The 17,019-nt window shown below is 38.8% G+C and overlaps 1 protein-coding gene and 1 pseudogene across 2 annotated transcripts in view; both read left to right on the plus strand.

Annotated features, from left to right (window-relative positions):
* Positions 1-17,019, plus strand: part of NOTCH2 (notch receptor 2) — a 168,907-nt gene that overhangs the window by 31,601 nt on the left and 120,287 nt on the right. The window contains exon 2 of the mRNA XM_082685214.1: positions 8,013-8,094. Coding sequence (XP_082541340.1) covers positions 8,013-8,094 — 82 coding nt within the window. The remainder of the gene's footprint in view (positions 1-8,012; positions 8,095-17,019) is intronic.
* LOC309842246 (homeobox expressed in ES cells 1 pseudogene) lies at positions 12,786-14,288 on the plus strand (annotated as a pseudogene). The gene has a single exon. The product of its transcript is annotated as a homeobox expressed in ES cells 1 pseudogene (transcript).

The following is a 17,019-nucleotide window of genomic DNA, read 5'->3' on the forward strand; positions in this document are numbered from 1 at the left end:
CTGATTGATTGATTTTTAAAGAATTTATTTATTTGAGAGAGAGAAGGTCAGAGGGAGAAGTAGACTCCCTGCTGAGCAGGGAGCCAGATGTGAGACTCAGTCCCAGGACTCAGGGATCATGACCTGAGCCAAAGGCAGTCGCTTAACCAACTGAGCCACCCAGGCACCCACCACATCCAATTAGTAAATATGTTTTATAACTTTTCATTTTATTTAAGTCAAAACTTTTCTGCAGTCTGTAAGACAGAAAAATGAAGGAAATAACACAGTGTATAGTATATGTCAGTAGAGCACAGCAAATATCGGTGTATTTTGCTCTTTGTAATAAATAAATCCAGTAGTATAAAATAGAAAATTGGAATTTTTTAAATCAAAGATTATTACAGGCTCATCAACTCACTAGGACAAATATCTTTATAAAACAAAAATTCTAGTAATGTCAAAAACACCCTTATGTTATATATAACTTCATTTTTTGTTGGTTATATTTTCTTTAGTCAAGATATACCTGTTTTTGAAAAGTAGTAATATTATGAACTCTGTAGCCTAAGCCTTAATCTCTGTGGGTCTGATATCAGCATCTCTTAAGAAGGAAACACATTTTCTAGTAAATGATGTCTGTAAAGGACAGAGAAGTGCTTGTAATGCTGTCAGGAAAGTAAAATTGGTATCTCCCTTGTTGCATTTATTTGCTTTTTAATCAAGACGAACTTCAAGAAGGAAGACAGATGTTTCTCTACTTTGTTTTTATTTAAATATACCACTTGGGATTTGAAGCTTCTGCACTTCTGTTTGTTTGGATTTTTTTGTTTTATGGCTTGATTCCAAAAAATGGAATAAAAAATTTAGTGGAAGTTTGTTGTTTGAAATCACAGGGTTCTATGAGAATTATTGCAAATCCCTGATGTCTCCCTGTCTGCCCTCAATTTTCTTACTTTTGGTAATAATGCAAGCAGTCATTTTAAAAAACTGCTTTGTTCATTTTACTGACCTTCTTCCAGACACCATGTGCCTGAAGCAACAGCAGCCAGATGTAGCCAAGGTCCTAGGGCGTAAACTCAGGCTTCTTCTCTCTCAAATGCTGCTACTCGAAATTTGCATAAACGTTGAAGAGAAAATTAAAAGGGCCCTGTATGCCAGTTCTTCATATATTTTAGGAACCCCACCCATTGAACATATTAAAATGTCTTTTGAGTGAGCAGTGCATATGAACACAGATATCACACTGCAGACCAACAGAACAGGATATGGGGAAAAAAATCATGTGAGATAGACAACAGACAGAGGCTTATTTGAAGAGGCTACAAAGCAACAAGTAATGCCACTTTACACTGATTACATGTTAATGCAACAAGTGAAACACATTGAAGGCTGCTCAGATTACAGCTGGCTGGGGTGCAGACTTAATTACTCATGTTAGAGATTTCTAAAACAAAGGGAGGCTTTTAAACCAATGATATGTGGCTGGCATGATACTGAAAAGCCCTGGAAAACCTAGGCAAATGCCTTGATGAAATTTTAAGGAAGATTCCATCCTGTCAGGATATTGGGCCAGTTCCTAAATGGCTAATTCCTGAGGCACTAGAACTGGTTAAAATCAATGACAGTTTATTCTGTTGTTTGCAGTATTTATAGACAAATGAGACCAATAAACTTGAGTAAATACCAGGACCCTGTCTATACTGAGCTACACAGTGCTAAACACAAGGTCTTGGGTTGTATTTCTTAGAGGTTCTTTCTGGAGTGGTCCTGAAATTGACATTTAGAGGGTTTGCTAAAGGTATTTAATAAAAACAGTTTTTATTTTGTCTGTATTTGTCTTGGATTCATTTGGGTAAATCACATTCTCTTTGCCCCTGCCCCTAACTTCCCTCCATTTCACTGTATGGACTGTAAGGATAGGAATTGTTTTACTTTTGTTTGATTTCTATTCAATGCCTAGTGGAGGGCCATGCTCACTGTAAGTTCTTCAACAAGTATAGAACCATATTAAATTGAAAGACATTTTTGCTCATATATATGTTTATTTTACCTTTACTATGTCACTTCTCCTAATTCCTGCAGTGCTACAGCTTTTTTTAAAGGCAGTGACCGCTGATTTATTATTATTATTTTTTCAAAAAATTTTTTGGTAGTAGTACTAGTTCAGTATTTCTTTTATTAGACTGTTAGTGATGGCAACTGGGAAGAATTTATTCCACTTACTGATAGTACATTTTAAACTGCCTAGGGCTCTTCTATTTTCCCAGATTTGTCTGCTCAAACTGGGTTTGATTGATTTAACAAGTTTCCCTAGAGGCATCATTTATCATGCTTTCACTTACCAAGAATTTAAGTACCTACTGTGTGAGCTAGGCTTTTTTGAGCTCTTACTATGAATCAGGCATTCGAGGTTGTTTAAATGTATTGATTCAGTTAGTTCTTACCAGGGCTCCTAAGAGATGATTTTACAGGTTTCTAAAACAGAAAGAGGATACAGATATAGATAGTAAATGACGGAGCTAGAATCCAAACTCAGATCCTGGCGTTGGTGGTATAGAGGTTAGCATAGCTGCCTTCCAAACTCAGATCCTGATTTTAGCATCTGTGCTTGAAACAATAGTTCCTCAAATATACAGAAAATAAGTATTTTTCTATCATCTAGGAACTTAAACATGGAAAAATAGAGAAAGAAGACAACATAGAATTAAGTGCTAAACTGTGAGTGAGTTATGAATGTTTTAAGAGTCAGGGGCCCTGAGGGTGAGGTAGAAGGTGGGCTGGGCCTTGGCGGAATGAATAGAGTGTCCTTGATGGTGGAGGGAAAGTGGCAGCTGAGGAAGATGAGATGTGGATAGACATGGACTTGAGTGCAGTGGTGATCCATTCTAACAAGAGACTACATTTATTATGGTGCGAGGGTCCCAGGAGGGTAAGGTGGACTGTGATCTTGAGGGCGAACCTGAAGGTTTAGACTGGAAGAAGAAATGACTTGTTCCTGGAAGAAGTACCATCCGTGCCATTGTGTGAAGGTACTGCATAGACCTCTCAGCTGGTTCTTCTGAAGCCAAACTGAGAATAAGTTCTGAGAATTAAGAACTGAAAGCCAATGCAGATTAGAGAGTGCTGTACCAACACTTTGTAAGTGGGGCTTCTCGGAGGTTGGATGAGATTAGAATAAAAGCCTTACCACTTTTGGGGAGCTGAGAAAATAGATGTCTTCAACTTAAGCTAAAAAGGGATAAATTGAATAAGCTTATATAAAAAGAATAAAAGCCTTCACTTACTGGAACATTTTACAGTTGTGACTGTTTTCTATCTTTATTTTTTTTGCTTTCAAAGATTTATTTATTTCAGTGAGAGAGAGAGCAAGCACAGCAGGGAAGAGCAGAGGGAGAGGGAGAAAGAATCTCAAGCAGATTCTGTGCTGAGTGTGGAACCTGATGTGGAGCTTGATCTCAAGACCCTGTGATCAGACCTGAGCTGAGCCCAAGAGTCAGATGCTGAACTGACTGCACCACCCAGGGGCCCCTACAATTGTGACTGTTTCCAAACACAAATATAATTGTGTCATTTTCCTTGCTTAAAGCTGAGCAGTATTTATCCTCACACTTAGACCAGAAGCCAGGGTCTAACTCCTTCCTTCCTCCTTTTACTCCCCCTCCTTGCTTAATAGTCCCCAACTACATGAACTTAGAATACCAGTCTCATTCCCATCTCAAGGCCTTGATACTTGCTCTTTCTTCAGTTTGGGATTGCTCTTTCCCACATCTTCATGATTCTTGTTCATTTAAATCTTAGCTCTAAGATACCTTCTGAGAGAGGCCTTTCCTAGTTGTCCTATCTAAAGGTGGTCCCTGTACCTCCAGCCTTTGTGATTACTCTGTCTCCCATATCTGGGTTCTGTTTCCAACAGAATCTATCACTTACCCTTCTCTAAAATGATGTTATTTATTCATGTATTCTCTATCTTTCTCTAATAGAAGGTTCATGGGGACAGAGACTTTATTCTGATAACTATGGAATCTCTGACATTAGGGCCTACATACACCTCATGAAGTAGATGCTTTATAAGTATGTTCTGAATATTAGAAGGTTAGCCCTCAAAATACTGGACAGAAAATGTGGGAAAATTAGAAATTGTTCTCTAAATTTTGTGTCACGTTGCCAAGTTGATGGAGTGATAAAATTGAAATCTCCTGCTTCGCTTTGTTTTTGCCTCTTTTTTGGGGAGGGTGGAAGCATGCACACAGATACACAGACACACAGACACACACACACACACACACAGTATATGAAATTGATTCTAGTTAACGGTATTTATTGAGTGATCACTATGGCTTAAGGTGAAATTTTGGGTAAAAGTCACTTTTTTGGTGAGTGACTCATTTCTCTGAGTCTACTAAAACTGTTAAGCATCTGTTCTCTAAATGGGATATGATTGAGCATTTTGTTTTTTACTTTACAAATATAAAGGGGTACTTTCAATTTCACTGTTAAATTTAAGTGTTTTACATTGGAAAAAGAGCACATTGAATTTAGAAATGAGATTCTTTTCCGGTTTCACTGCAACTTTTTGAGTTATCAAAGTTTTAATTTCTCTTTGAATGGCAGATAATTACGGTATTTATTTAGAAATACCCCTGAGCAAAGTCATGAGTCTCAGATTTTACTTTATTTTTCTTTTGTATTCAGGGAATAAATTACTGTCTAGATTACCCTAAACCTCCAGTGGATTCTATAGTCTTAGGGGATTCCATAACTTGGACACTCATGCCTTAGTTGTTCTCAAAGTATGGTTCCTCAGACTTCTGGCATTAGCATCACCTGGGAACTTGTTAGGAATGCAAATGCCTAGGCCCCTTCTAGACCTCCTCAATCAGAAACTGTGGGGTTGGTGTCTGGCAAGCCCTCTAGTTGATTCTGATACACATTTTGAGCACCATGGCTTAGTAAATGTTAAAGGGTCAAGGTAGTGTGATCCTACAGATTAGCCAAATGGCATTAATTATTAGCCCTGTAAGCCCACCTCCTTTTTGGTCACTGAATTTGATTGGTTCACTAAGGCTAGGCTGTAAAGTTACTTGCTTGATGGATTGCCACATGTTGACTTTGGGTTGTTTGTATTTCTCTGAACCTGTCACTGTAATGATTTGCCAGGATACTTAATTGGAACAGGCTGTAATTTTTTTGCACCCATGGCTTTCTGAGTCATGGGTGGCTAGGCCCTTAATGTCCTTCTGCATAGATTTCTCCAGGTACCAGGCATGCCATTCACATACTTTTAATGAGGGAGGTGTCACTGTTGGATCACAGAAGACCTTCACGAGCATTTAGTTCACCCAAGTTTAGTTTACCGGTAGGGAAATTGAGCCCCCATGAAGTTGTGCTTTACTTGTAGTAGTACAGCTAGTTAGTGGTAGAGACAGGATTTCAGGTTTCTGGATTCTACTCAGCCAGGATTCCTGCAGGGGGAGGACAAAGCTGCAGCTTAGCTTGCTCTGTGCTTGCAGGACATTCCTTTCCTACTGACAGGTTTTCTTTTTTATGTAAAGAGAAAAAGCAAATAGAAAAAAGTCAGGAAGTTCTCATTGAAACTAATAAAAGTGTCTAAAGAGAATGAAAAAAGCAGTTTGAGAACTTTGGTATGGAGGAAATAACCTGACATTAACTGTTTTAATTATAGTTGTTGCATTGGCCTTATCAGTGTGGGAAGAGGGAGCATTTGAGCCCTACAGGGAAGTGGGATATGGACAACAAGATGACCCTCTTCCTGAATCTGCCTGTTCAGATTGAAGCTTAGTGACTGTGTGATCCCAGCAGCTGTCAGAGATGGGGCTGGACTTGGGATGAGACCTGGGTCTCAGGCCTAGCATGTCACAGCTAGTGGTGTGATGTTCCATCAGGAGGTTACCTAACCTCATTGGCCCTCACTTTCTAGTAAATGGGTGTAACAATACCTATCCTGTCCATCTGAGAAGAAAAATGTCAGATAGTAGGAAGCAGTGTATCATTGTAGTTAGGACCACAGACTTCCTAGGTTCCAGACTCGCTAAGTTTCAAATTCTGGCTCTTTTGGCAGTAGCAGTTCACTTTGCCTTTTTGTGGAACACATTTAATGAAATTAACTGCTTCACAGTGTTGTAGGGAACATTGACTTAGTCAATCTATGTGGAGTGCATAAAATAGTATCTGGGATTGAGTAAGTGCAATGTCTTAGCTGCTGTGGTTATTACTATTTTAAAAATATTATTTTAAGAGATGAGATTTCTATAAACATGTTCTCAAATGCTTCTATCCTTGGTAACAGTACTGGGCAAATAGAGGGTTCTTATGCAGTAATTTTTTTTTTAAAGGAAATCCCTTTATTTTTTAAAAGATTTTATTTATTTATTTGAGAGTGAGAGAGCACACGCACATGTTCATGAAAGGGAGCATAAGCAGGGGGAGGAGCAGAAGGAGAGGAAGAAGCAGACTTTCCACTGAGCAGGGAGCCCGATGTGGGACTTGATCCCAGGTCCCTGGGATCATTACCTGAGCTGAAGGCAGATGCTTAACTGACTGAGCCACCCAGGCACCCATCTTATGCAGTAAATGTTAATGGAGGAGTTGTTCTAGTATCCAGTTTGTGCCTGGGCCCCCCTGTGAAAAGAAGCTGATTTTGATACCCTAGAATGTCAGGCCTAGAGCCTGTGATATTGAGCAGTTTATTCATAGAGTGGTATGGCTAGAGAAAACTCAAAGGTAGAAACGTCTCAGTTTTGCTTTCAGGTATTTGTATACAGATGGACATCTGTCCTAGCAGATGGACATCTGAAGATCTTACAGAAAAAGTTAATTGACTTTAATGTTGGTTTTTGTTGTTTCACTAGGTTTCTTTCTGTCTTGCCTTTCATACTGATATTAGGATTTTTTTTTAAATTAAATTAATTTATTTATTTTCAGAAAAACAGTATTCATTATTTTTTCACCACACCCAGTGCTCCATGCAATCCGTGCCCTCTATAATACCTACCACCTGGTACCCCAACCTCGCACCTCCCCCACCACATCAAATGTTATTAGGATTCTTGATAAGGATTTTGATGATGAAAATTCTAACTCTAAAAGCTAAATAATCAAGTTACCTAGAAAGTGAGTGGTAGACTTTAGGAGCCTTTTTCCTCTTGTGGCCGAAATCAATGAAAATTTCTACTGTTGCTATTTATTTCTGAGTAGCCTGTTTTTGGGAGGGATTGTGGTAGTGAGGTACCTTGTAAGAGGACTAGAGTTTAAGAATTTGAGAGTTATTGTTTTGTCTGTATATATTTAACTTTCTATTTTCTTTACTTTGACCCCCCTATCTACAATAAGTATTTGTGGTCTACTCCCTCATCTTTGTGTGAATCCCTTAAGGCTAGAGATTATATTGTATTCATTTCTTATGTATTCCATTTCCTCTTTTCCTCTGGATACTAATGTTGTGCCTAGTATATGCTAGGCTCTCAATTACAGTTTGTTCAATGAATGTTGTTGATGTTTCTGAATAGATATTAAAGTGGCCTGTTCTGAAACCTCACTTGAAGGCTTATGTAATTCTTTAGTATTGTGGTGACCTTGTATTTACCCAAGGCTTCCTAAATATTCATTGATGAATCCTTACATTGCTTATCTGAAGTATTCAAATTTCAAGACGCTTGTGCATGTCGTGGATGTTAAGAGCTTTACTTTTCTTTAGTATCATTGGGAGATAGGGATGCAACAGCTGGGAAGATAGAGGCACAGAGAATTAAGAGCATCATTCAGTACTGTAAAGTAGTTATTGTAGGCAGAGACTCCTAGGATGAACTTCCATGCTTCTATGGCCTCAGGAGCCAAAGGACAAATACAAAACAAAATAAACAAACAAAAAACCTGATGAAAGCTCTAAAGGGAAACCCAGATCAGGTTGGATCTGGGAACGAATATTGACCTGGATTGGGTAACATTTCTTTGCTGTCTGAGGGTTATGATTAGTGACTTATTTCTAATGTGTATTTGTTTTTTACTTTTAGCATTGCAGTGTCGGGATGGCTATGAGCCCTGTGTAAATGAGGGAGTGTGTGTTACCTACCACAATGGCACAGGATATTGCAAGTAAGTTTTTCTCTCTCTCTTTTTTTTTCTTTCCTTTTTATATATTTTATTTTTCCTCAGTATAACCCTGGGCAAGATTTGGTTCTACTAATTCTATTTTCAATACTTCTGTGAAATGTTACTGGTTCTCTTACTTTTCTGATGTAGTCTTTGTGGAGGATGAGGATGGAACGATGTAGATGTCAGATAATTGATTAACAAGAACTTCTTCCTGTCTTATCACTATCTTTTTCATTATGAAAAAGACTTTTCAGTGAGTGGCTAGTTAATGTATATTGAATACATTCTTAGGATCACTCCTCAACATGTTAGTTATGATCTTGTTTTTAAGTCAAACCACAATAGATACTAACTTTAATTCTGCCTAGTGTAAGCGAGTATTACAAATGAAACTATTTTTCTGGTGTAAAAAAGTCCAGCTCCTAAAAAGAGACCGTGAGAAAGATGTATATGCACCAGTAGGGATGAGATGGGGAGCAGGTACTGTGGTGAAGGTCATTTTATGGGCTTACAAGAAATAGGGTATGGAACAGGACCAGGCAGTAGAGGCTGGTTCTCAAGAGCAGTTTTTCTTTTTCTCCCACACCTAGTTTAGCTATATTTTTTGTTTCTTTGAGGAGGCCTGTGAGATTATCTCATAAATAGCTCCTCTTTGTGTCCTACAGACTGTATTTTTTTTCTTCTGGCTCTGGCTCAGTTGAAATTTTATTTTTTTAGAGATTTCATTTCTTTATTTGTCAGATGGAGAGTGCCAGTGCACAAGCAGAGAAGTAGAGGGAGAAGCAGGCTCCCTGTTGAGCAGGGAGCCCAATGCAGGACTGGATCCCAGGACCCTAGGATCAGGACCTGAGAGAAATTCAGACATTTAACTGACTGAGCCACTCAGCCATCCTTCAATTGAAAATTTTTGACAGGAACATGTATTCATTGTATTTAGATCATGGGAAATAAGATTGATAATGTAACTTTTCTTTAACACTTGCATGGGGTACACTTATCCTCTGCTTCAGTAGCAGTACTTGCTTGATAAGCATTTTAAATGAGTTTATCCAACATGTTTTTATTTCTTTTCTGGGTATTTAATTGAATAACATAAATATAATATGACATTGGTTCCAGTCAAGTCCATTCTGACACCAGGGTCTAAGTTCCCTTTTAAAAAAACAAAACAAAAAACTATTTATTTATTTGTGAGAGCGGGGGTGGGGAGAGAGAGTGTGTGAGTGCGCACTAGCAGGGGGAGCAGCAGGCAGATGGAGAAACAGATTCCCCACTGAGCGGGACCCTGAGATCAGAGACCCAAGGTCTCAGATCAGGAACCTGACCTGAAGGCAGATGCTTAACTGACTGAGCCACCCAGGCATCTCAGGATCTAAGCTCCTTAATGCCATCGGTGAGGATTTTTATAAAATCACTATGCTCTTGAGCAGAGTGACAATATTTTAAACTATGATGACAGTAAAGTTGTTTTTTTAATTTAAGATTTTGTTTATTTATCTGAGAGAGAATGAGAGAGCATGAGCAAAGGGAGCAGCAGGCAGAGGCAAAGGGAGAAGCAGGAGCAGGGAGCTTGGCACGGGGACACGGGGGAGGCAATGGACACGGGGGATGCAATGTGGGACTGGATCCCAGGACCTTGAGCCACCCAGGCACTCCAGATGATGGTAAAGTTTAACTGTACGTTGCTTGCATTGGAATAAAGGTAATACTGGGAATGAAATTTTTTTTTTATTTTTTAACTGATAATGAGCTGCTCACGTAGTTTTTCTAGCTGGAAAACAAAAAACAAAAATGGGATGTAGTCTTCTTTCAGAATGGTAATACAGTTGGAGATAATAAAGGGGAGGAACTTTTATTTTAATGCCTTAGAACTTGCTACCAAAATCTTCAGTCCCTTTTTGGCACTCACTGTCATAGTTACTTGTTTTATTCTGCTATCCAGGCCTCTTGTGGTAGTTAACCCATTAAATTATGATCATTTGTGGATGTATTTGTTTCTCCTATTGGATTTCGAGGTCCTTCTCCTATATATTTTTGTATAGTTAGTGCCTAAAATAGTGCCTGATATGTAGTTAGAGCTTAACAGTATTTTCTTGAAGCAAAAGGTCCTCAATAGAGTTCATCATTCACATGTTCTTTTAATCTGTGTCTTAAATAAGAAGATACTGTCCTCTCCTCTGAGAATTTTATTTGCTTCACACAGCCTTTAGTATGGTGGTACTATACGGAGAGGTACTTTAGTTCTATCTGAACATAATTCAATGTGGTGACTTATTAGGGGAATTTCAAATAGGTTGTAAGTGTTGGCCTATGTATTTGTGGTCTGCTGTAGGAAGAGAGACTAGTCTCTGAGCATTTTACCAGGAGAGGACACTAAGGGTCACTTTTGGGCAAAAGGAGTTTTGTGGGCCATTAGTCTCAAATTCTCCAAAGTGAGAGAGACAGAGTTACCTCTGGTCTCTGGAAGAAGCACTGCTAGGGAACAGGGAACACACTTTATGGCTAACAAAAATGGAGCTGCCCAAAATCTGTCTGTGGATGCTTGTTATTGTTGATGGAATAGGTTGCTTATGGATATAGTTCTGGGTGAGTCCCTCAGATGTCCTCCAGCCCTGTGTGAGGGAAACAAGCCCCTGAGAAGGAAGAGTAAGGAAAAAAAAAAAAAGGGCCAGACTGTCCTTTTGGGAGACCAATATGAGCAACAAAACTTGTAAAAAGAGAATATTTCTCTACATTGGTAAAAGCAACATTAGTGTCAACATAAAGTAGATATAGGAAAAGCATGAACAATATCAAGGAGGCCAACCAACTCAGTCATCCTGACAATGCCATAAGATATTGAGCAAAATTTTAAGCAAAAATAACATCTACTTAGCAGGACTTTCAGTGTATCTTCACCAATTTTGCTTTTTTCCTTAGGGAAAGAAGGTAATCCCGCTTATTTTTATATATTTTTATATTATTTTAATGGTAAATGGATATTAGAACATAAGTTCTATAAAAATTACATTAGACATGCAGGGCATATGATTATCTTTTTGTTCATGAGATTGCTTAGTGGATTAGGAAAAGAAAGTTGAAGCCAAATTCTTTTTTACAGGGGTGGGAGGGCGGGAATTAATGGAAAATGTTTTAGGGTAGAAGGTATCTGACTATCTGTTTAAAGAGCATAATGCTACTGATTCAGCTAAAATATAATAGTTGTTTATAGAAATTATAGAAATCCTTGATAAGATCACATTGACAGATGAGGATAAGTACTTTAAAAGGTTAGTATTGTATACAGCTCAGCTGTTTTTTCTAACTGTTAGGCGCCTAAGTATTCTATCAGTCTGTGATTAGATTGGGATGCCAGACAAGGAGAACCTGTATAATCTTGCATAAAACTCAATTATTGCTCCTAAATAGTTGTTGTCGGATCTTAATAAAGCCCTCTCACTACAGAGAGATAAGACATTTTATTCTCTCCCTTGTCCTACTGGGAGGTGTAAATATATAATTAAGTTTGGCTGTCATTAATCACTATCAAGTTGTTTGTCTCAGGCTTTCAAAGATAAACCATTCCAAATCCCGATTTGATTGAAAATCATGGGTAACTCAAGTTCACTAGAATGTTGGGGGAGGGTAAGTTTTTGATTTGTAAAGTTTACAATATATGCATTTTTAAGGACATACTTATAGTTATGTGAAGTCCTATCTGTCAGTTCTTAACCTCTGGGTTGTCTTTGGGTATGTTTGTATTAACAGCTCTTTCTATTGACTCTGGGTATAGTTTCCCTTTACTTCTCATTTATGGTAGTTTTTGTTATTTACTAGACATTGTGAGTGATGCATTTTAGTGTTTACCTTCTGCTAAAGAATGGTGAGTTTTGTTCTAACAGACCGTCGCATCACTGGAAGATCACCTTGATCCTTTGAAGGCTTGATTTTAGGCTTTGCTCTGGCAGGTCTGTTTTGCCTTTAGTCTGACAGTATTTTAAGTCTTAGTCCTGGGATGCGGTCCTTATTCTCAAGGTATGACCCCTTGGGGGATCAGTGGGAAGTGTGAGTTGCTTGTCAAGCCTGGTGTTCCCCAAACCCTTCTAATTTAGTAGGACTTGAATTCAAACTTCTAACTCCCCAGAACCATGCTCAGTTCTTCAGCCTTCCAGTTCCAACTCTTGCTTTCCTTTGGTTTCCTAAATACCTTGTTCATGCACAGCCAGGAATCATTTAAGGATTTTAGTGGAGTCATATACATGTTTTAGGACTATCTGCTCTGTGGCTCTGTTTTTTCCAGGGGGATTTCTCCTCCAAATTCTAGCTGCTTTGACAATTCCAGATATTTTGACTCCTCAGCTCAGTAAGACTCCCATTTTCTGCTTGTATTCTGTTCCTCAGTGCTGCATGGACCGAGGACTACCTTCAGGGAAAAAACTATGTAAATGTACATTTCATATGGTTTGGTTTTCTTTTCTTTTTTTTTTTTTTAAAGATTTTATTTATTTATTTGACAGAGAGAAATCACAAGTAGGCAGAGAGGCAGGCAGAGAGAGAGAGAGGAGGAAGCAGGCTCCCTGCTGAGCAGAGAGCCCGATGCGGGACTCGATCCCAGGACCCTGAGATCATGACCTGAGCCGAAGGCAGTGGCTTAACCACTGAGCCACCCAGGCGCCCCTGGTTTTCTTTTTTTGAGGCTCATATCCCAGTTTCTGCCTGGTTTGATTACTCTTTGGTATCTTTAATCTTTGTCCACAGTGTCTAATTATTGTAAGCAAGAGAATTGATCTAATTACTCTGCCATTATTTTTAATGATAAAAGTTATCATTATAAAGGACTCTTTCAAAAAACTCTACATGCGACACATGGGGCAGAGCCAGCCAAGAGGCAGGGAGAGGCCAGAGCTGTCGTTCCGGGCAACCCACTCGAGGATGGCTCCCAGTCTTCCGGAAGGTGCTCGCCTTGGGGAAAGCAAACCCTCGCCCTGCTCCTTTTCCATTGAGAACATTTTAGGACTGGACCAGAAGAAAGACTGTGTTCCCTCAATGAAACCCCACAGGCCCTGGGCCGACACCTGCGGCTCCTCAGCCTCAGAAAGACTTTCGTTGAAAAGAGAGCTGAGGCCGGAGACCCAGAACTGCTTTTATTCAAAACCAGATTGAAGTGTTAGAAAATGTCTTTAGAGTTAACTGCTATCCTGGCATTGACATCAGAGAAGACTTAGCTCGAAAATTGAATCTAGAGGAAGACAGAATCCAGATCTGGTTCCAAAATCGGCGTGCAAAGCTAAAAAGGTCCCATAGAGAATCACAGTTTCTAATGGCAAAAAAAAATTTCAACACGAATCTCCTGGAATAGATAGAAATCTAAACATTTGAGATTCTCTTACAATTGCAGACCATGAAGAATCAATGGAAATATCAAGTGATAAAAATGTGATGTTTTCTTTTCTGCATTTAATCTGAGTGTTGTCATTTTTTCCCTAAAATATATTGTAAATATTTACTGTTATAACATGGTACCTATTATACTTGGGCACTTTTAGTTACAATAAAGCCCTTTCCTATATATTTTAATAAAATTTTCAGAAAAAGCCAATAAAAACAAAACAAAAAAACTCTACATGCTGCTTCGGTAACTAGCACAGTGTTTATTGAACACTGGAAAGTCACCATGAGTTACTTAGGTTCCTGTGGATGGGTGATTGCGTTTCAGAATCTCTACTTTTTGCCAAAGTAGCTACATAGAAACTACGTTTTAAAGTAATCACTATCAAAATAAATTATTTTTACTTTACATTATCAGACTAAACAAAGTAAATCATTATAAATATAAAATGTTATAAAGTATAGCTTTGTTTCACAATTAACCTAAAATTTGTCTACTAGCTGTAAGAAATAGTAAACATTAACAACTAAACTTTCCTTGCCAGGATTAGGAGTAATATTGGTGGTCCAGGCCTCCTAAAGCCTTTCAAGAAAACTAGAGCTATTGCCTTCTTTTTCCTCTTGGTATGTTTCTGTATAGTCAGGAGAGAATAGAGACACTTGGAATCTTCCAGAGCCTGACTTAGAATAGAGGAGGCTCTATCAATATTTGTGTTGTTGTGGTGCTCTCCTAGAAAGGCATTTTCAAAAGTCATGGCTGACTCAGCATCTTCCCTTTTACTCACCTTGTTAGTGCATTCAATGCTGTTCGGGAAAATAATCAGATCAAAGAGGTACATTGGGAAAAATGTCAGCTGTTGAATCACTCTCTTTCTTCTGTGCTGAAACTGGTTCCCGCAAGAAGAGTCCTTGGATAGCGTGCCCTATTCAGCAGAACATCATATATAGAGTTTTTCTGGGAGATGCTAGCAGAAGCCTGGCCACTTTCCCATAGTTCTTTTATCTTTACCATAAAATGAAGAATACTGTCTTCTGCTCACTAAATAGCTTTCACAGAGTAATCTTTTTTTTAATGTGATACTTAAGCAGCTATTAGTTCAGAAATTATTTTATGCTCTTTATGTATACCACATATAACAGATAACTGAAGTCTGTGTTAGTAGTTGCAAATAATTGATAGTGTTATCACATTATTTCATACTCTGGGAAGTCATAAAATAATTATCGATTCATTCACCTGGACTTTTTTTTTTTTTTAAAAAGATTTTATGGGACGCCTGGGTGGCTCAGTTGGTTGAGCAGCTGCCTTCGGCTCAGGTCATGATCCCAGCGTCCTGGGATCGAGTCCCACATCGGGCTCTTTGCTCAGCGGGGAGCCTGCTTCTCCCTCTGCCTCTGCCTGCCATTCTGTCTGCCTGTGCTCGCTCTCTTCTCCCCCTCTGATAAATAAATAAAATCTTAAAAAAAAAAGATTTTATTTATTTATTTGACAGAGAGGGAGAGATCACAAGTAGAGAGGCAGGCAGAGAGAGAGAGAGGAGGACGCAGGCTCCCTGCTGAGCAGAGAGGCCGATGCGGGGCCTGATCCCAGGACTCTGGGATCATGACCTGAGCCAAAGGCTTAACTGGTTAACTTTGGTTAAGCCAAAGGCTTAACCCACTGAGCCACCCAGGCGCCCTATCACCTGGACTTTTTAAAGAGCTTCAGAATGAGTCTTACTAGACTAATGCAAAGTGAATTGTGAAGTGACTGTAATGTAGAGCAGAAACTGTTGGTGACTGGTAGGGCTGGGACCAGGGTGAGGTGAGTGAGGCTTTTCATCTCAGGTGTAAAATTTTAGAGGGTGTCAGAAAACCCAGTTACCAAGGTATAGAATATTTTTAAGAGTCTCATGCTCTTATCTACTGACTGAACTAGCCGGGCAGTTACAGTTTAGTGTAGTAGTTCAGAATATCAAAATTAATGCAAAAAAACTGTGATAAAAATATCCAAATTTTAGATAAAGAGATCAGTATTAATGACTTTTCCTTTGCCTCAGACTTCAGTATGGTTCACTGTGATACTGCTCTGTGGATTAAGGCATCTGAACGAGCCCTGCCTGGCAGCGTGGAGAGGACATAGGTTTTTATGCCAGGTGGACTAGAGTTTGAACCCTAATTCTTGTTAGCAATCAGACCTTTGGCAAGTTAAAGAATATTATGCTAGCTAGTGTTTATTGAGCACTTATATGCCAGGCTCTGTGCTTAGTTAGCCTTTTTATATATTCCTGTTTTACTGATGAGTATATATAGAAACTCAAAGAAGTTAAATAATTTTCCCAAAATCACATACTTTTATTTTTTAAAGATTATTTATTTATTTATTTGACAGACAGAGACCACAAGTAGGCAGAGAGGCAGGCAGAGAGAGAGAGAGAGGAGGAAGCAGGCTTCCTGCTGAGCAGAGAGCCCTATGTGGGGCTTGATCCCATCACTCTGGGATCGGGACCTGAGCCAAAGGCAGAGACTTTAACCCACTGAGCCACCCAAGTGCCCCACATACTTTTATTTTTTTTGAAAGTTTTTTTTTTTTTTTTTTTAAGTTAACATACAGTGTTATATTCGCTTCAGGTGTACAGTATAGTGATGCAACACTTTCATATGTCATTCACCCTGTACTTAACATGACAGGCACACTTCTTAATCCCCATTATCTATTGAACCAATCTCCCCTCTCTAACCATCAGTCTGTTCTCTACAATTAAGAGTCTGTTTCTTTAAAATAAATAAATAAATAAAAGAAGTCTATTTCTTTTTTTTTTTTTTAAGATTTTATTTATTTATTTGACAGACAGAGATCACAAGTAGTCAGAGAAGCTGGCAGAGAGAGAGGAGGAAACAGGCTCCCCGCTGAGCAGAGAGCCCTATGCGGGGCTCGATACCAGAATCCTGGGACCGAAGGCAGAGGCTTTAACCCACTGAGTCACCCAGGCGCCCCAAGTCTATTTCTTGATTTCTCTTTTTTCCTTTGCTCATTTGTTTTTTTCTTAAGTTCCACATATGAGTAAAATCATATGGTATTTATCTTTCTCTGACCGACTTATTTCACTTCACATTATATTCTCTGGCTTCATCCAAGTCATTGCAAGTGGCAAAATTTCCTTCTTTCTTATAGCTGAATAATATTCCATTGTATATAATACCACACCTTTATCCCTTCATCAGTTGATGGGACACTTGGGCTGCTTCCATATCTTGGCTATTATAATTAATGCTGTTATAAACATAGAGGTGCATGGATCCCTTTGAATTAGTGTTTTTGAATTCTTTGGGTAAATACCCAAAAGTACGATTGCTGGATCATAAAGTAGTTCTATTTTTAACTTTTTGAGGAACCTCCATATTGTTTTCCACAGTGGCTGCACCAGCTTGCATTCCCACCGATAGTGCAAGAGGCTTCCTTTTTCTCCACATTCTTAAAACACCTGTTGTTTCTTGTGTTGATTTTAGCCATTCTGACAGGTGTGAGATAATGTCTCATAGTAGCTTTGATTTGCATTTTCCTGATGGTAGTGATAA

Source organism: Mustela nivalis (assembly GCF_964662115.1).
Source record: "Mustela nivalis genome assembly, chromosome: 10".
NCBI lineage: Eukaryota > Metazoa > Chordata > Mammalia > Carnivora > Mustelidae > Mustela > Mustela nivalis.